The following is a 20899-nucleotide window of genomic DNA, read 5'->3' as shown; positions in this document are numbered from 1 at the left end:
ATGTTGGTCAGGTTACAGGATCAAAATTGACCATCAAGACAACTGAATGCCAGGCAGGGTAGTTATTTAATGCACAAAGGCCATTCGGTGGATGATGGGAAGAGCCACCCCTTGGATGCCAAGATACATTAATTTTTAAAGTGGAAGGATCGCATCACCCAAAGCCAAGTGAGAGCCTTTTTGTTACTCAGAGGATATCATAGAAGCGTCGGCCGCCACTGCTGGCCCATAGTTGTACCTTAACAGCCCTGACATCGAAGAAGCAGCCTACGACAGTGATCTGGACTGCAAAGTGTCAGAAGGCCACGAAGACCTGAATGTGTTGAAGGCATCTGACTGTGGTCAGCCCTTCATTGTGTAGACAGATGTCTCCGACAAAGGAGTTGGAGTGGTACTCGCTCCACTGGAAGACCAGGGTAGAGGACCTCCAGCGGCATTCACCAGTTGCAAACTCCTGCCTAGGGAATATAACTGGTCTGCCATTCTAAAGGATGCTTTGTGATTGTGTGGGCCCTGAAGAGCTCCCGGGTTTAGTTGTTGGGTTCAAGGTGTGCCTTAAACAAATATAAGCAATTCAAGCAGTTGATGGCAATGCATGTGAGAATTCCATGCTGCTGGGATGGCCTGTCTCATTACAAGGCATGGAGTTCACTGTACAACACAAATCAAGAGTGCGGGTGAACTTTCCTGTCAGTTTCGCTGATTTTATGATCATACTTCTCCAATGGTGGAGTGAAGTTTCGGGTATCTGATACCGGAGGGACGTCCTTTCAGAAGGTTGTTTTCCCTGCTTGATGAACAAGCATACACCCCTGCCCTGACATGAATACTTCTGAAACTGGTATCTTGAGTTTTGTTGGCCCAGTGGGCATGCTAAGGTAGCATGTGTGCTGTGTGCCAGTCCATGTTAATTTCATGCTCCAAAACATGTTCTGTCTGTGACCTGGTGAAGTGCATCAAACATGTTTTCTTTGCTAACATATGACTGATGTCCATTTCTTGGGTTGTCTATTTGGGCTGTGATAGTAGTATATTGGTTTTTGTGAACTGACAGAATGGAACAGAACTTTTTCTTTGATCCAGGGAGAGTGCTGCCTTCAAGAGCCACCTGTGGAAAGTTCCTCTTTAATATGACACGTGTGTGTGTGTGTTTTGAGTGCATGTATGTAATATCAGTATGTGTTATGAGTGTGTATATGGATGGTACGGTTGGTATCAGGACTGTGTGTTGTGGTGAGAGTCTGACTGCTGGGACAAATGGGGTCCATTTTGGAGAAGCCGGGTCGAACATAGCACAAGATGATGGAGAGATACGGCTTCCCAGAAGTGTCGACATATGTTGCCTGCATTCCTGGAGTTGGAGGGAGGAAACCAAGACACAGAAATGCAGGATGATGGAGACAGGGCTATTTTTGAAAAATTCTATAATGACTTTCAACCATAGGGTACCTGAATAGTATTTCCTGAGCACTGCCATTTGATGGGTGGGTGGGTGGTAGGAGAGAGGGAGTGAGTCAGCAGAATCTGTTGTTAAAGTTGATTGTCCTTCCTTGATTGCTACTTCTGGAAGGCTAATGTCAGGAAAGTGAGGAGACGTCCCACTTCTTTTAGGACATGCTTAGGATGCACCTGCTTGCAGACAGCCCCATCACTACCTGCTGCAAGACCCATCACCTTGCACAAAGGCTGTGCCTACACTGCAGCCAGAATATGACATTTGAAAGGGGACCACTGCAAACCAGTTCTATGACTTTAGACAGTTGATCAACATCCTCTGTCTAGAGAATGTGCATACATGTGGGATCCAAAGCATCCCATGTTCCATTTGCAAGTTCGTCTTGGCCAAGGAATAGAATGATCTGCTGAGTACTTGAAGAACTACTTTGATGCAAGAATGGTGGCAGCCGACAACCAGCCTCTCAGAGGTGAAAGAACCTCACCTGCTCGCCTGAGATCTGAGCAACTTGCTGGAAAAGCTGTGGGTCTCCATGGTGTATAGAGGTCTGGCCGACTGCTCAGAGGCAGGAAGGGAGTTTCTGGCCCTGCAGGAGGAGGGACTGTCCAGGAGAAAAAGCCCAGCCATGTTCCTAGTGCATGGAACACCCAGGTGAATCTGGCTGGTTTTCAGGAGGGTACCCAGCGCCAACTCAAAATGTCAACTCTGCCATCGCCAGAGGAGTCTCTGACGACCTGGAGGCCGCAACTGACAAAGAAGGGCGACCGCAGACTCAAAGCTGTCATGCCATCTCTACAGTGATGTGACCTGTAAGGCTGAATCCCGGGGTAGTGAGTGCGACATAAATTGGTTCTAACCCCTAGCCTTGGAGGACCCTGTGACTGAGCCCAATTTATGTATGTAATATTTAGTTTTACTATTCATTAAATACTTTTCTTTTCCTAAGACAAGCACTGAGGTGGGCAACACATTCATACGGCTGTAGGCAGACTGTTCAGTCCAAAGTCCCTGCCTCCTTGAGTTGCCTCTGCCCACTTGTCCTCACTACCCAAGAGTCAAGTGCAGAAAGGGTGCACTTGGTCCAGTTTGCAGAGCCAACGTGTGGCCCAGAATCCTCTGTCTGCCCTGTGGGCCCCCAAATCCCAATCAGGATGCCAACTTCCACTGACGCAGTCTTGCCTCCAAGGAACAGACCATTGGGGACCATGCAGAATGAAATCTCACAACTGAGTGCATCTCGTTCACTGAGGTTTTTGGGTGGTCTGTCTGACCGCCTACGTTCCCCCAACACTGGCTGTTGGAGCAGGTTATGCAGTACTGTCCAATATATACACCCAAATGAGAAAATAATCTTTTGGAGGTCTTCATGCCTCAAAGATGTCCTTCTAAAGGATGAATCTGGATCACTGCATGAGGACGCTTGTGTGGCACCTCTGCTGGGTAACCAGCCTCCTTCTGACTCCATGCCCTTGATGAGCGATGGACTGAGCATACAGGGGGCCCGTCTCATCAGAAGACTCTACAGGTCCAGATCCCTCTCGTTCAGACTGTGTTTGAGCCAGGCTACACAAACATACATTCTGCCTTGTGCTTATGCCCCTTTATAACCAGTTCTCAATGAACTCTAAGACAAGGCACTGGGCTCTCCTAATCTAGCACATACTTCACTCTCAGTGACTGGAAAGCCTGTGGGCTCTCTTGACACCTCCACAGGTTGAAGCTGCCCTCTGCCTTGATCCTCTGTTACAACCTCTGGAGTCTTTTCCCTAGAACGCTGCATCCAAGAGCGTGCATGGAAAGGATCACAGAAATATTTGCCACGTTAGAAGTTGTTTGGACCTTTCATAAACAGTCAAACTATCGATCCATTACCATCCCAGCCGTAATCGTAAATTACTTCTACATCCCTCATCCTCATCCCAGTCATTACATAGTGAAGTGAAGCCACCTCCAAGACAGGAAAAAGAACACAGAAGAATTCTGAAGCTCCACCCCCTTACTAGGCGTTACATATACAGCAGCATACCTAGAATCCTCCTGTTTTTAGGGTCGAGCGTGCAATCGCTCTAGCCTGTTGTAATCCCTCTGTGGGATTTTAACTATGCCCACTGCACGCCCAATAGTTTTGTTGGTCCGTGAGCTTGCCTTTTAAAATGAGCTTGATTCAATTAGTGAAAGGCATGCATAAATCATGCCTTTTCAGGTGTTTAGCCCTCCTCGAGCACACTGACCAACTACTGAAAACATATGAGGCTTTGTGTTTTCTGCATGGCTTCTGGACTACTTTTTCTGTTTATTTTGTACGCAGCGTGGTGTCGCTGGGCAGTATTCAAGCGTTTTGCATGACATCGACCCTCTTACATGGATAATTACATAACTGCCGATAGGTTTGACTGCGAGCAAACTTCTGTTTCCTTTTGTGTCTCTCCTTCGCGCTGCATGCTCATGCCGAAGTGCTTTAAATCGCTTATGTGAAACTGTTTTTCTTTTCATTTTCAATTTATGAGGCAAGAAAAGTCGGGTTAGAACTTTACAATGCTAATAGATCTAAGTCGAGCAAATGCGAGACCCATTGCATTGCAAAAACTTGTTTTTCCTGGGTCCTGACAGGAAGTACTTGGTTGGGTCAGTAGCGGAATCCTTACCTGCGGGGCTTGTGCAGGACTTTTCCTGCATCGTGGGACTTGAGATCTTACAGCGCTGGGCAGCAATGCAAATGTCTCTCACGTGAAGCCTCCCTCCCTGGTTTAGCGCAGAGGCAAGTGGCTTCCTTTCAGAATTCTCTTAATTCCCTCCTGCCGGACGGGGCAGAGAGGAGAGAGTTTATGGCACTGAGTGTGTGCAGCATTCTGGCAGTCGGCAGGAGTGGATATTCTCACTTTTTGAGCATGAGGATCAGTGTCCCTACAACATTTCAGGTATGGTGGTGTGGTTCCCATTATAGCAAAATGACTGTGTGTTTTAGGATAACATAGCTTCAGAATACGGGGACTAAGTCCATCCACACCAACAGAATATGTTGGTCTGTTTCCTGGCTAGCTCGCCGTGCCTCACCCATACCCCTACTCTTTCGGGGAGCAGGTGATTTGTGGCAACCTAAAACATGACACTCTGACTCCCCAGGGCAGCCTTGGAAACAGATCTTACCTTTTCATTAGATTACACATGCATGCCATGGCGCAAAATAAGAAAGATACATGGAGAGTTATCAATATATTTTATTGAAACTAACATAAACTTATGTAAAGTATATTTGCTGAGATTATAAGGCAGATAAAAAGAAAAAAGGTGATCAGCATTATAAAAAGTGTGAAGACAATGAATGCACCCACCATAGCTAATCAGTTCAGGAGGATCTAGAGCTTCCTACCTACCACAGCCTAATGTCTCGATGCGATGCCTAATGACGGCATTATGGGGTGTACCCTTCTGCCTGTCCAATCAGAGGAATTGGCCTAGCCTCATACCTGAAACAGGTGTCACGAGTCTGCCTGTGATACGATTGGCACTCCTCGCCAGGAGGCTGGTGGATCAGTGCCACATAAACTGCATGTGTTGAACACAGCAGCCCCATGATGGTCGTGGCTGAAATGCCTCTCTCACCTTTCAGGCCCGTGATTGGCGTATATAATAAAACTGCACTGTTAGAAGATGGAGCCCTGACGTGATGCTGTGTCTTTCTCTTAGAAGGTGTCGTCTGAGATAGCAAACTCAGAACTCAGAATAGCACGTTCCATCCTTGGACAGTGTGTTCCTCGCTAACTGGAAGCAGGTGTCATGTACACTGACTTCCCAGATAGAAAACATGCAAGCTTGAAAGTGAAGAATACGGCATCTAGAACGTAATGTGGCTACAATGTACAACATACAAAATGTGCAATGCGACAAAGCTGAAACAAGGAGAACTAAACCGGGTCCAAGATGGATATCACTACACTTATAGGAGTCTGCATTTTGGAAAGCTATGTATGGTGTTTTGTGTGCTTTTCTGTGCTGATTTCTTGTTGCCTGGCATTTTGCCCTCGTTTGTTTTGCTGCTATGGTGAAACATTCAACCAAAAGGAGACATTTATCTCCTCATTTTGCTCCTTCTGATTCCTCTGGTGTCCCACCTTCTCCTCTTTCACCACAGAGGACACGAATGGGCAAGCATGAGTTGGAGTAAGACAAGATTAGGAGAACTGCTGTGGACACTCTGGAAGAATTCCAGAAAGACACCTCCAAGATGCCTGGGAGGCCTGTTTTGGATGTTCTGTTGGATTCTGATGTCTTCTGACTCGGAGAGTTCTTTTCCGGCACCAGAATGAATTGAAAAATATATTTCTAAGGAGCTGTTACCTGGAGTATTGTCCCAGATCAGGGAAACTATGAGTTTTTATCCAGTGGAAAGTCCTTCTGCCTCCCAGGAGGGCGTGCTTCCTCAACTCCAGAGGCCCACCAGTGCTGGTCCTGCGATTCACCAGTTTGTTTTGGAAGTTGTCAAACAGGAATGGAAGAACCCAGAAAGAATGTTCTTACCAGGGTTCATACTCTGGAGAAGATAGAGGCCCTTTCACCAGACACCATTCAGTGGTTGCTGGTTTGATTGGTAGTTCCTCAGTGGTGGAAGAGAATATTCTTACGGGTCCTGCTGATAGAATAGTTGATTCTTCTCTGAAGAAGGTTTTTTCCGGCACCTTGTGGTTATGGGAGAGGAGTTTATGGAGCCTACACAGCCTGGTCCTTGATCACCAACGTCAATACTTTGTGTTCAGGAGCCCACTGGGTGTTCTCAACCTTTGGAGCCTGTGGCGCGCCAGGGGGAGCTGCGTTCGGATATTTCTTTTAATGTTGTTCATTCCACAGCTTTGGATAGTGGTGCTTCGGTGGCTGCTAGGCGCAATCTTTATTTGAAAGTCTGGAACATGAACACAGCCCAGTGAGCTACAACCCTTAAAATGCCTTTAGAGGGAGCAAGCGAAGCTTTTTGGCACAGGTTTGGAGGACAAGCTTCATCGCCTGTTAAAAAAACAGAAGCATTCCTCATCTTTCAGAAACGATGCTTCAAACTCTTCTAGATGAAAGTCTTTCAGGCAGCCTTGAAGGTCTCAGAGATATGATAATTCTGTGAAAAAAAGGAAATATCTTCTTGTTTTTCCTTCTGCAGGTGGAAGCAGGAATCCAGTTCCAAGATTCATCCATCCTGGCTATCGCCAAGGATCACAGCGCTGGCCAGGTACCAAGGGTTGGGGGTGGAATAACAAGATGGTAAATTCCAAACGACAAATGGGTGCTCCACATTGTACAAAAGGTCTTTTAGACGGAGTTTCCCTCCCTCCCTCCATCTTCGGAGATCATACTTACACCTGTATTTATGAACCCCATCAAGAGGAATGCCTACGGAAAACAGCGGCACTTCTAGGCATAACTTTAAAGCAAGAAGGGCCTGATTTCGATTTCGGGGGATGGGTTACTCTGTCACAAGGGTGATGGATATCCCGTCCGCCAAAATATAAATCCCATTGTATCCTATGGGACTTAGATTTCAGCAGATCGGTTATTCCATCACAACGGTGAAGGATATCCTGTGTGCCGAAATATAAATCCCATTGTATCCTATGGGACTTAGATTTTGGTGGATGGGTTACTCTGTCACAACGGTGATGGATATCCCATACGCCAAAATATAAATCCCATTGTATCCTATGGGATTTAGATTTTGGTGGACTGGCTACCCGGCACCATTGTGACAAAGTAACCCGTCCGCCGAGTTCTAAATCAGGCCCAAAGTAATTCAATATCCAAAACAGCTTTACGCACTTAACGCTGTTGTAAGACAATCATGCAAAAGACCACCACAATAATAACAGCATTTGTGACAGCCACAGCGATAAAGTAAATTCATTACTTGAAATGAAATAGTGTGCATAGTGTCCCCACAAACCACACAAAGGAGTATAAACACACTTTTTATAAGCGTAAAACACCATCTGTGTTACTCAGAACAAACAACCACAAGAAATCTGCATTGATCGCCCATGAGCCTTAAAAACAGCATTGGTGTGTTTCTTATACTTGGTCGACGATGTTCGAACTGGGAGGTGGCGGGCCTCAACAGGACCAGGTAGGACATTGGGAGCATCTGGACCCGCAGATAGTAGCGAAGCATTACTGACAGCGAGAAGCAATGGTTGGGGTGGAGCGTGACGGGATCAATAAACAAGTATGTGACCCGCCTCTTGATATCGATGTGTTTGACTCGTGCAGCCATTAAGCTTAATGTCATTGTAATTGATCCACCTTCTACTGGTGTTGTCTATCCCAGGTAAGGAGATTCATACACTCTCTTTATTCACAAGGGTGCATTGCTCACTCTCCCTCCTCATGTGTTGGGTGTAAGGTCGTGTCCTTGCATATCACAAACCCCTTGACACTTCACACAACAATTCCTTTTACCTGTCACAGCTGTCACGAGTCTCTCAAGGACTTTGATGAACAGTTGCTATTCAGAAGATATGTCGCCCCTCTTCCAGATGAGAAGTTGGTTGACTATTTGTACTGTGTCCAAATGGCAACAAATGTGTGAGTGAACCTGTGTAGCGCATCGCTGCTCTACGGGTGGGGGTCATAGAGGTGGCTGAAGATGAGATCCTTCCAGTGGGTTCCTTTGGGTACATTGGTTTACACAGGATCTAACCCCCCGGGCCCTTTATATAGGCTCAACACCATTGACTCTGGAATAGTGCTGAGTGCTGAAAACAGCCCTGTCAGGACCTCTGGGGCCCACCCTAGGAACCTCTAAACCCTCCCCTGCACCCCCCTCAAGCAGGGGGTGCCACTTGCACTGTGAAAGATGGAACCGCTGCTTCAAGCAACCCCTCTGGCTCTCACTAATGTGTTGGGCCCAGGGCAGCCACATCCTGGTGGCAGCGCGTTGATGGTTCTAGGGCGCACTGTCTCCGCAGCGCCCGCCGCTCCATGCTAAAGATGCTCACAGCGCAGACCTTGGTGCTCACCCCTTCCGTGATACAAACCCAGACTGGCTCTTTGGTGGCTCTGACCCAGGGCAGCCACACCCTTCTCCTGTAGGGAAGGTTCTCTCAGTCCCCCAACACCATTAAAAGAAATGATGCTGGGCATAAATGACAACCTTAACCTTTGACCCTGATTGCCTGCGCCACTACCTGTGCTCTGTACTCTAGCGTGGGCCCCGGGTGAGTAGTCTGGAGCTGTTGTTTGTGGGGCTCCTGCTGTTTGCTGGGTCCCTCTTCCTTTCTGGTTCATCATGTTTGTAGCCACCAGTCTGCAGCTACAGCTCTAAGCTTAGGATCTGCAGTCGGAGACCCTGGCAAGGGTTGTCCAGCTCTTTAGGCCAAGAGTCCAAGATGCGCTTAGGCCAAGAGCCCAAGAAGCGCTCTACCAGCAACTTGGAAGATTTACCTTTTCACCCAGTCATTCAGAGTTTTGGTCCCTCCATGTCCAATCACAGGCTGCTTTTAATGGGTCTCTGTAAACACCTCTAAGCCCCAGTTTCCGTACAGTCTCCTCTTTGATGCCATATGCACGTTTCAGTCCCTTGCATCTCATTATTCGATGGCGTGACTCCTACTCCAGCCAGGACACCTCCTGTACAGATCCACGTTGGATTCTTGGGTTCCCCCCAGGTTCATCGCCCAGTCTGGCCTTATTCAATGTTTATAGGATGCTTTTGGCTGACCTCATCAACCCTTGGGCTTCACGGTTTTTGTATCTATCGATGATACCACGATGTAGTGAGCTGCCAAGAGTCCAGTACAAATGCACCTCCTCCTTGCCGCCCCAGACTGCAGGAACCACGGAATGGGGGCCGGAAGCCCTTCTAGTATTCACAGAGTCAACACCAGGCTGAGGGGTGCCCAGGCTGATGTATGAGGACTGCCCTATAGGCTTCCAGCCAGGGCACTCCCCAGTACCCTCAACCATCATTCACTGGTTCACTTTGACAAGGAACTCACCACTGGCCCACAAGTTATTGTGACATCAGAAGAGTACTTTGCAGCAATGTATAGATTAGAAAGATGCTTGCTTTGCTATGCTATGATGTCTTCAAGGTTGGGCACCAGAAACTCTTCAGGTTGTGACTTCCCAGACCTTCCTATTACTATGTCTCAGACTTCAAAATGTCGCTCCTCGTTTGCGACTGTGATTCCTCGTCACAGGACCTTCGAGCACACATTGGAGAGATCTTCTCCGGGTCTCTATTGCTGTGTGTGACTCACCCACCGAAGCAATCCAAAGCCATCCCTTCGGCCCTGAGTCGATTTCTAAGACAGAAGTATCAGAGCCTCCTCCGAGGACCAGAGCTGAGGGATCCGGGGAGGGAGGGCGTTCGTCTCATCTCTCGTCCCAAGGCTACAGAAGGGGCTTTGTGAATGAGCAGCTGCATTTTGGAAAAATACCTACAACCTGGCCCTTCATTGATAAACCCAGGTCACCCGTCTGCCTCAGGGGCTACACCTGGCTAGCTCTAGGAAGCCCTTCACAGTGGATAAAACACACACTTCCTCCCCTCCACCCCCCGCTTTAGGACGTGCCACTTTCAAGGCCCCAGGAGTGGGGTAGGTTGGAGCCACACTCAGGATAACACACTGGACACAGTTTGGAACACACCAGATCCACGGCCGATTGTAACAAATATACTTTATTGTCCTAAGGTTAAGGCCAGACAGGAAACAGAGCTCAACAAGGTTCAAACAACGTTCATTGGGATCAAACTGCAGCAGAAAAACTTTGCGCCCTTCTCCACCAATCACAGGTGGAGGAAGCCACGTTCATTAGCTCGAGCCAAAGTCCCTGAGAGCGGGAAGCGGGTTTGAGGGGCAAAGCGGTCCAAGTGCAGATGGGCGTCGGATAATGAGGGATCTTGTAAAAGTCCTGTGCAAAATCTGGAGGTAACATCTGAGGCGTTAATCCTACTGCTCAGCATGAACTCAGATTTAGGGTTACTGGGGGAGAAGTCAGGAAAACTGGGGTACAAGCATTACCAACATCTTCAAATGTCATCTGGCAGAACAGTCAGTATTTTGGCACAATGACTGCATTGAACATACACCCTTCGCAAGGAATTAAATAACTCTGGTCTCATTACTGCAGGGAAAGGATTAGTGATTGACAGCAGCCCTGTCCTATTCAAAAACAGAACTGCCATTTTGTGACTGGCATTTGGGGGCCTTGCACCGCCCAAAAGTTGAACGCTGGACCGGGGGTGAGGGTGGGGTTGGGGGCACTTTATGAGGGGGTGCCTTGCACTTTGGGTAGGGGTTCTCTGAATAATGCTTCACCCTAGCGAATGATGCATTCTGTCGCGAGTCACAAAGCAGGAAGGAACCCACCCATATCCTTTTTATTTTGTAGATGATCATGGGTCGCAGAGAGAACTTTCTAAGTTGGAAAGACATTTTACGTTAGTATATGAGCAGATTCCTACATTGTGACCTTCCTTTTGAGCTGTCACAGCCTGTGATTTCGTGAATAAGGCTTTGCGACCGGGGAAAGATTTCACACAGGAGGCCCTCTGTTAGCAGCAGCATTAACACCACATGCGGTCGGAGTTGAGGGAAACACGTTGCGGCAACTTGATTTACACACATGGTAGCCCTCCTGTGGAACGCGAGAATGCACCCTTTGTTGTCCGAGTGGAGTAGGCCTAGAGCCAGGGAGCTCGTTTACATGTTGGGACAGGGCAGTGCCACGAGGCTTCTTGCTGTACTGCCCTGCATCACAAGAAGGAACGGACCGTGCCCACGAGATATGGCGCATTCCTGTCCTCTCCCCCTGCACTGGCACACAGTTAGCTGCCTCGCACCAATGCAGGCATCCTTGCACCGTGGTGCAATGGTGTTTACGTTAGATGAATGATTGCATTAGTGCAGGAAGGGACGCCTTCCTGCACAAAAACAATCAATGGATGCGTTTTCTTGTTTCTGTGTGTGGTGAAGAATGCAGCACACATGGAAAGAGGAAAAAAACTGGAGGAAATTAAGATATTTCTCCTTGTTACGCCTCTCCTGGGGAGGCGTAGGCTTCTGACGCATTCCCAGGTTTACATGGTGTTGTGAATCTGGGAATGTGTCAAAATCCACGGCTGCTGCGTGGGAACACCTGCCGCAACGCCGATGGAATACCTCTTTGACACAGAATAAGGCAACTGAGCGGCTTGCACTGCCTTGTCTTACTCCATATATACAAGGCCCAGAAAAGCCACGCAACGTTGCTTTGCGTGGTCTTGTAGATATGCGTCTGCAGCCTGCACCTCCAGTGCGCCACAAAAAGTGACACTCAGGTGGCCCAGGGGGCTTGTGAATAAGCGTCCTGATGATTTGAATTTTAGAGTAACAGAAAATACTGATTTGTGGAGGGTGCACTGAATCTGAAGGGAAAAAAATCAGGTGGAGTTTCCACCAGCGCCCGGACGCTATGGTGTGGAGAATACCGCCAGCGGGCCCGCCTCCATATTCAGTGCTTCCTTCACCAATTCAATGATTTCAAGTCACAACCAAACTCTAAATCCGGCCTCAGAGTCTGGGTTGTGCACCTTGAACTCCAGCCCAGGACAGAAATCCAGCCCCCCCAGAGGACAGACCCAGCCCCCCAGGCCTTCTCAGTCTATGGCCCGGAACTCTTTCCCCCCCCCAGAGGACAGACCCAGCACCCCCAGGCCTTCTCAGTCTATGGCCCTGAGCCCGTGCCCCCCCAGGGGACAGACCCAGCCCCCCCCAGGCCTTCTCAGTCTATGGCCGGAACCCTTTCCCCCCAGAGGACAAACCCAGCACCCCCAGGCCTTCTCAGTCTATGGCCCTGAGCCCGTGCCCCCCCCCCCCCCAGAGGACAGACCCAGACCCCCAGGACTTCTCAGTCTATGGCCCTGAGTCCTTGCCCTCCCAGAGGACAGACCTCAGAAGATGGCCGATGTTCTCACCCCTTCACCATCCCCTGGCCTACAGACTGCCAGGGGCGCAGCATGTCCAGGTCAAAACCCAAATATTGACCTCAGAATGTGCCCTTCCGATGTCCATCTTCCCTCGTGCTCTGCTTCTCAGCGCTATACTGTCATCGCCACTGCTGACCAGACTGTGGTGGAGGCCGTGAGGTCAGTGCGCACCCCTGGCCGCTGGCCGCCAGCTGTCCAAGGGGTCAAAGAGATGGGTGTCCAGAGTAGGAGCACCAGGGCCATGTCCAGGCCAGGACAGCTGGTGACAGGATATCCTTGCAGGAATATCCCCTGACATAAAGATGCCCTCCTGGATGTCGAGGTCCCCTATTAGTAATAGAAATCTACACCCAGCGGAGAGTATTTTTGTACTTGGGAAACAATGTTTACATGAGACGCTATTTCTGCAAACAATCTTCGGATGCAACACCCCATTGACTGACTAGACTATTCGAATGACCTGTGTGTAAACGTATCTTTCTTGGATATCCTAAAACCAGCCATGGATCGGCCGTCCCCGTCCGACTCTGTAAACCCCGGGGACAGAGGGACACGCCCCGCCACTGGAGGGCGAAGCCTCCCAAAGTCCAGCGCCGACATGTCCACGCTAGGACAAGGCGGTTCCAGTACAGTGGCGTAACAAAGGCCCCCGCAGCCCCGCGCTCCAGGGGACCCCTCAGCACAGCACCTGGACTGAGTTCGGAGGGGCTTTCCTCCTTGGTCTGTGCATGGGGGGCTCCAGTTTCGTTACCCCACTGTCCCAGCACACGCTCTGGGACAGTGTTACACCCTAGGAGGCTGTGTGAACGGCATGCTTCTTTACACGGCAGGGGGCGATGCTCCCGGTCCAGCAAGGTTCCGCACATGTTAATTATATGTACGTGTTGTCCTAACAGGATAGGCGACAGTGCTCCTGATCTTGTAAAGTTCAGGACATGTTAGTTATATGTTATATGTTATGTGTTCTGCCTGCAGGGTAGGCCACAAAGCTCCTGACCCTGAAATGTTAAACACATGTTGAATATATGTTACCTGTTCTTCTAACAGGATAGAGTGAGGTTCATGGTCCTGGAAGGTTCAAGGCATGGTAATTCCATGTTACGTGTTCTGCCCTCAGGGTAGGCCACAATGCCGCTGATCCTGGAAAGTTCAACACATGTTAAATATGTTACGTGTTCTCCTAACATTCTAGCGTGAGGTTCATGGTCCTGCAAGGTGTAACATCCCTGAGTTGTATGACACATGTCCAGTGCATGTTAATAAATGTTACATGTTCTCCTAACAGGATAGGGTGACATTCATGGACTTGCAAGGTGTAACATCCCTGACTTGTGTGACACATGTCCAGTGCATGTTGGCTCTCCGTCACATGTCCTCAAGGAATGGGGGGGCACAATACACAAGATCCTGAAGGGTTAACCCCTGTGGACTGTATGACACATGCCTCCTTGGCAGGGAGGGGGGACGGTCTAGGAGATGGAGCTGTGAAGCCCTCACATCTTGGGTGTGTGAAGGTGGAGGGTGGTTGTGTGTCTGTCCCCGCTGGTCTCGAGGGTCTCTTGACTCCCTGGATCCCGGGACAGACCGCTGGACATCACCTTGGCGCTCAGGGCGGGAGAGAAGTCAGAATCCAGGATGAGACGACTGGATGCTGGGGGCAGCAGGAGGGCACGACGGTGGTCGATCCTCTGTCCATCTGTCTGTCCAGGCTCATTCTGAAGGAAAGACACAAGAGAGAGAAATGAGGTCAGAGATGAGACTGTGGTGGCGTCGATGAGCATTTCAAAGCGCCTCGTTACCTCGCAGCGGCAAACCAAACTCAAAAACCTAAACATGCGGCTTGGACAAAGAGGGGACCGGAGAGGAGACCAGGAGGAAAACCTGAAACACCCAGAGTGGCAGCCAGCCAGATGCAGGAACCCCTCGCACCGCCCGTAACCCAAGTTAAAACAAGCATGTGCAATGCAACAAGTCCCGCATTTTTTTGCGTTAGAGCTATTGGTGTTGTAAATGCCTAGGTGGACTTTTTTTGACATAAATTGTTCAACTCTGCTGCACACTGAGGTCCTTTTTGCAATAAAAATCTAGTGGCCCTGTATATAACTAGAGCAGTGGTTCCCAACCTTTTGGTTTCTGTGGACCCCCACTTTAACATTAATGGAACCCAGGGACCCCCACTGAATCATCATGGGAATCCGGGGACCCCCGTCTGAGTCATTACTGGAAGCTGGGGACCTAATTTGTCAATATTTGTTAATTTTCTAGGCTCTCGCGGACCCCCTGAGAAGGGTTCGCGGACCCCCAGGGGTCCCCGGACCACAGGTTGGGAACCACTGAACTAAAGCATTTCTATGTACCTTCTTCCTTTACCTGCAGTTGAAATTGAAAATGTTGCTGATTTTTTTTTATTGTTTTATATTTCTATTTTGAGGTCTCTTTTACTATATATATATATATATATATATATATATATATATATATATAATATATGTGTTTAAAAAGCAATACAAAAATTCAACATCGCATTTAAAAGTGAATAATTCATCTACGCACAGCCAGCTTTATAGCGGTGCAAGTGGTGCGGCTGCACCGGGTGGTGAGCCTCGATTTAGGGGCGCTAACCTCCAGGAGGCGCTGTGTTTAGCAGTAACTTGCAAAACGTGCGCTCTTAAAGCACCTGTTGAAAAGCTCCGTTTGTGTCCAGCCTTCAGCAAATAATTTAAATATCTATTTACTTCTTGTGATTAATGTTCCTGCCAAGGAAAAAGATGGGAGTTTTATACAAAGCAGCTATAACTCGCCATACAGTAGCGTAGAGAGTTAACGTGCCTACTGCAAAGAACAGAACTATATTTTATGTCAATAATTGAGTGGATTAATAAAGCCATGTTTTACAAGTGCTTTAAAACAAATACATGTATGTGAAATTGGGGCTAAAGAAAAATGAAGGGTTCATTTGCCCAGTGGTAGTAAGGAATTCTAAGGAGTTAGTCATGGGGTGGGGGGACCACAAAAACACTGTCGCACAAGGCAACACCAGTGCTAAAGCAGCCCTGCATTTACATAAGGAGTGGTGTGAAACAGTTAAATAGTCTGTCAATGTGTTAAAGTAGCAGAGAACTATTCATGAAGAAAGTGAGAATTTAAACAGCCAGCAGTAAAGATTTGTACCTTTGCTAGAACCAGCATCTGTGAATGTTTATTTCAGAAAGGCAGTGAGTTTCCTGGCCGAATGCATGGATGCTAAGCTTCACAGTTAAGTTTCACACAAAGACATGATAATACTTCCCAAGCTTTCAAGTTGTTAAGAAGAAAACGTATTCCAGGGTGCTACATAATAAAGAGATTATTTCAAAAGAAACATTTGCTTTACAAACTTCCATGTTGCATTCAACATTAAATAATTTATATGCTTTGCTGTGTGATTAAAAATGAACTTTATTTTATGGCATGTGTTGTTTTGCTTAGCTTTGTAACCAGTTTTGCAATAAATAAAGTTAAATCACCACACAGCCTACCTAATGCCAAAAACTCACATTGACCACCATATAAACAGACCTATAAATACAATGTATCTTTCATCCTGCTACAAAGTCGATAAATGTTAATGTTTACCCAAAAAGCAAGTTAATGAAACACACAAAAACATCAATATTTAAAAAGCAATAAAAAATCAACATTGTATTTAAAAGTGAATAATTCATCACTCTATAATGCAACATCTACGTCTAAAAAATGCGGGATGAAGAGTAAGGAATGGAATAAACAAAGTCACACATGACTGCAGATGAAAATAAGTAATAGACCAGAGGCCTGTTAACAGAAACAGCCTGGAGCCTCTGAAACATCCAGCGCTCTGGTCAAATGCTATTAGCCTTTGAAAAAAGTAATCCCTAAGCACATGCTACATATGCACAAGTGGAAGTGTACAAGTACTAGGGCCATGCTCCAGGGGAGTGTACAACTGTGGAAAAGGTGGGACAAAGAGCACGGATTGACCACTAGCAAGCAAGGATTTTTTTTATAAGGGCACTGAAACTAACCAGTGAAAAAGCAGAGTCCCCACAAAGTAGTATAGAAGTATATACTAAAGTATATACAAGAGGTCTCAAATGCACGACCTAATAAAACAATGAATTGGCCCACACTTTGCCTCAGACAGGATTCCTGAATCCAGCACCAAGTTGGCACCCGGAGGTCTCTACTCTGGGTCATCCACTCGCTCAGTTACCTGTTGCAAAGCAACGGCCTTCAAGAGCGCACACAGACCATGGCCCCTCCTAGAAGCCACTTGACAAACAGACTTTCAGGAAGGAACTGCCTCGGTCCTGGGATCTCACAAGAAAACTAAGGCTTTATCAGCTGCAAACTACAGGCCCCTTGGTAACCTCCACGTCCAGGATTCTGGGTCAAACTGTCCTCTCCTGTCCCAGATGCACTCCTGCCCTCTCAGCCAGCGACACTAGGGCGCTGTCCAGAGGCTACGGGCCAGAAAGAGCTCTCCTCAAAATGTACAGCGATCCTTCAACGCTGCAGATGGAAGCAAGAAGGCCCCCCAGGGCTCCTAGACAGGAGTTGTGCTACACAAAAGCTCAGGTTCCCTCAGCTTGTGAGCCAGCAGCAGCGGTGTAACCTACAATGATGGGGCCCCTGCAGAACGTGATGAGAGAACCACGGACATTCATTGGCCTTGGGCTCAATGGGGCCCCTGAACATTTGTTCCCCCATGATGGGGCCCCTGCAGAACATGCTGAGAGAACCACAGACTTCCATTGGTCTTGGACTCAGTGGGGCCCCTGAATGCTTGTTTCCCCCCATGATGGGTCCCCTGCAGAACGTGATGAGAGAACCACAGACATTCATTGGTCTTGGACTCAATGGGGCCCCTGAACACTTGCTTCCCCCATGATGGGGCCCCTGCAGAACGTGATGAGAAAACCACAGACATTCATTGGTCTTGGACTCAATGGGGCCCCTGAACGCTTGTTTCCTCCATGATGGGGCCCCTGCAGAATGTGACAAGAGAACCACAGACATTCATTGGTCTTGGGCTCAATGGTCCCCCCGAACGCTTGTTTCCCCCATAATGAGGCCCCAGCAGAATGTGACAAGAGAACCACAGACATTCATTGGTCTTGGGCTCAAGGGCCCCCTGAACGCTTGCTTCCCTTCATGATGGGGCCCCTGCAGAATGTGACAAGAGAACCACAGACATTCATTGGTCTTAGGCTCAATGGTCCCCCCGAACGCTTGTTTCCCCCATAATGAGGCCCCAGCAGAATGTGACAAGAGAACCACAGACATTCATTGGTCTTGGGCTCAAGGGCCCCCTGAACGCTTGCTTCCCTTCATGATGGGGCCCCTGCAGAATGTGACGAGAGAACCACAGACATTCATTGGTCTTGGGCTCAAGGGCCCCCTGAACGCTTGCTTCCCCCATGATGGGGCCCCTGCAGAATGTGACGAGAGAACCACAGACATTCATTGGTCTTGGGCTCAATGGGGCCCCTGAACGCTCGTTTCCCCCATGATGGGGCCCCTGCAGCATGTGACCACAGACATTCATTGGTCTTGGGTTCATTGGGCCCCTGAACGCTCGTTTCCCCCATGATGGGGCCCATGCAACATGTGACCACAAATATTAATTGGTCTTGGGTTCATTGGGCTCCTGAACGCGTGTTACCCCCATGATGGGCCCCCTGCAGCACGTGACGAGAGAACCACAGACATTCATTGGTCTTGGAATTAAGGGGCCCCTGAACGCTTGCTTTCCTTCATGATGGGGCCCCTGCAGAATGTGACAACAGACATTCAATGGTCTTGGGTTCAATGGGGCCCCTGAACGCGTGTTTCCCCCATGATGAGGTCCCTGCAGAATGTGAGGAGAGAACCACAGACATTCATTGGTCTTGGGTTGAATGGGCCCCATGAACGTTTGCCCCCCTCCCGGGCCTGCTTGGGTGCAGGCTGGGGCTTGACAGCAGCCAGACGCTTCATGGTTCAATGAAAGCCCTGCGAGGCGCACTCTCGATGACGCCAGCAATGAAGCCAACCACCTCGCATTAACTAACATAACAGCCTCTCTTGATCCCATGCCCAGACGTGCCGCAGCGCCTAGAAGGAGCCGAGTGTGTTGGCCAGTGTATAAACGCTCTCCATCCACTCAGAGCACGTGTACGTGTGTGGTGAAAGAGACTGTGTGTGTGTGTATGCCTGTGTGTGCATCTGTGTGTGGATGTGTGTGTTTGTGAGTGTGTGTGTCTGTGTGTGTGTACGTGTGTGTGTGTGTGTGTGTGGATGTGTGGATGTGTTTGTGTGTATGGATGTGTGTGTGTGTTTGTGTGTGTCTCTGTGTGTATGTGTTTGTGCGTGTTTAAGACTAGGTGTGCACGCTACTATGTACTTACTGCGTGTGTTCCGAGCTGTGGCTTTGTAATTAGGGGCTGTGTGTGTGTGTGTGTGGATGTGTGTCTGTGTTTGCGTGTGTCTCTGTGTGTGTGCGTGTTTAACACTAGGTGTGTGCGCGGCTATGTACTTACTGCGTGTGTTCCGAGCTGTGGCTTTGTAATTAGGCGCTGTGTGGCTGTGTGTGTGTGTGTGTGGATGTGTGTCTGTGTTTGCGTGTGTCTTTGTGTGTGTATGTGTGTGTGCGTGTTTAAGACTAGGTGTGCGCGCGGCTATGTACTTACTACGTGTGTTCCGAGCTGTTGCTTTGTAATTAGGGTCTGTGTGTGTGTCTGTGTGTGGATGTGGGTATGTGTTCGTGTGTATGGATATGTGTGTGTGTTTGCGCGTGTCTCTGTGTGTGTATGTGTGTGTGCGTGTTTAAGACTAGGTGTGTGCGGGGCTATGTACTTACTGTGTGTGTTCCGAGCTGTGGCTTTGTAATTAGGGGCTGTGGTGTGAGTGTGGTTGTGTGTGTGTGTGTCTAAGGCTGTGTGTGTTTGTCAAGCCGGTAAAAGCAGATATTGCTCCTAGATCCAAATGTGGGTAACTGTTACTCTGGGGAGTTTAATCGCTTCGAAATTAATGTGGGATGACAAGTCTCAAACTCTGGCCTTTTTTAAGTTTGAGATACTTTTTTTCATGAGTTTCGAGGTTAGTATCAACATTTCATTTTGAGTGACTCTCCCTCCCTTTAACAAATGAGCCTCATCACACGAACCCTCCCCCTTCCCCAGGTACTCGGACTCCTCCTCCTCGTCTATTGTTTTATTTTGCGGGAGGTGTCTCCACCTTCCCCTCCTCCCTTGTTGTTTTAACACACTCCTTTCATCTTTACTACATTTTACTCTTAATTTTTCTTTTTTTCCCAACGCTCAGTGTTTTACTTCCCGATTTTATTCATTGCGGTTTTTGTTTACTATCTTAATATTTCTTAAATTGATCCTAAATGTCACCAGCATTTCTGGGCAATAATCCACAAGTCTTGGTAAAACCAACTTCAGACGAGTGTACATTATAAAATAGTTACAGCTTAACTGAAAACAAAATGTGGTACTGTATGAGGTAAGGGGTGGTAAAGCTGCCCCTGGTGCCGGCTGGTCTGCCTCTGGTGCCGGCTGGTGTGGCCTCCGGTGCCGGCTGGTCTGCCACCGATACACGGGTATCCCTGAGGGTACAATGTGCGCATCTTCCCGCTCTCTCGCACATCTGTCCTCCTCTGCAGCTGCTGGCGAGAAAACTGGGGCGAGGGCTCCATTTAGAGCTGGCGGACCGGGTTACTCTACCACAAACGTGACGGATATTCCATCTGCCGTATGACCAGTCGGATAGCATCTAACGGGATTATAATACGGAGAACAGGATATCAGTCACATTTGTGACAGAGCAACCCCATCAGCCAAACTCTAAATCAGCCCTTAGAGTTTGGGGAAACGGGTTACTCTGTCACAACAGTGACGAATATCTCATCTGCCGTACTACGATTCCTATAGCATCTAACGGGATCGTAATACGGAGAACAGGATATCAGTTACATTTGTGACGGACCAACCCCATCAACCAAACTCTAAATCAGGCCTTTAGAGTTTGGGGAAACGGGTTACTCTGTCACAACGGTGACGGATATCGCATCCCATATAAAATCCCATCGAATATAATGGGATTTATTTTTCGGCGGCGGGATATCCATCACCGTTGTGACAGAGTAACTTGTCTTCCAAACTCTAAATCATGCCCCATGTCCGAAGCAGAAATTCCAGTTAACCATAGGTGCTGGAAGTAAGGGTGCGGGGTGCAGCACCCCCAAAATAACCACGATGGGGTTTCAAAGGTGAACAAGCATTTACAATGACTTTAAATTTTGTTTTTATCTTGTCACATTTGCAGTGAGTTCAAAGGCAAAGGTCAAATGTCAGTCTATGTCTTCTGAGAAATTGCTTCTAATTGTTTTAAAATGGAGATTGGTCTTTGCTTTTCTTTCTTTGACTGCAAAGTGAGAGGATGGTGTGAAGTGAACTATATGAACATCTTGCTGCTGTGAAAGAGAAGGC

General features: G+C 48.2%; 1 protein-coding gene across 1 annotated transcript in view; it reads right to left on the bottom strand.

Moving 5' to 3' along the window:
* The window catches only part of LOC138301822 (uncharacterized), a 141165-nt gene that overhangs the window by 77516 nt on the left and 42750 nt on the right, over positions 1–20899 (bottom strand). Inside the window, exon 6 of the mRNA XM_069242320.1 lies at positions 14003–14119. Coding sequence (XP_069098421.1) covers positions 14003–14119 — 117 coding nt within the window. The remainder of the gene's footprint in view (positions 1–14002; positions 14120–20899) is intronic.

Source organism: Pleurodeles waltl, chromosome 6 (assembly GCF_031143425.1).
Source record: "Pleurodeles waltl isolate 20211129_DDA chromosome 6, aPleWal1.hap1.20221129, whole genome shotgun sequence".
NCBI classification, from domain to species: Eukaryota; Metazoa; Chordata; class Amphibia; order Caudata; family Salamandridae; genus Pleurodeles; species Pleurodeles waltl.
Note: the sequence above shows the minus strand (reverse complement) of the source record. Positions and strands in the feature narration are given on the sequence as shown.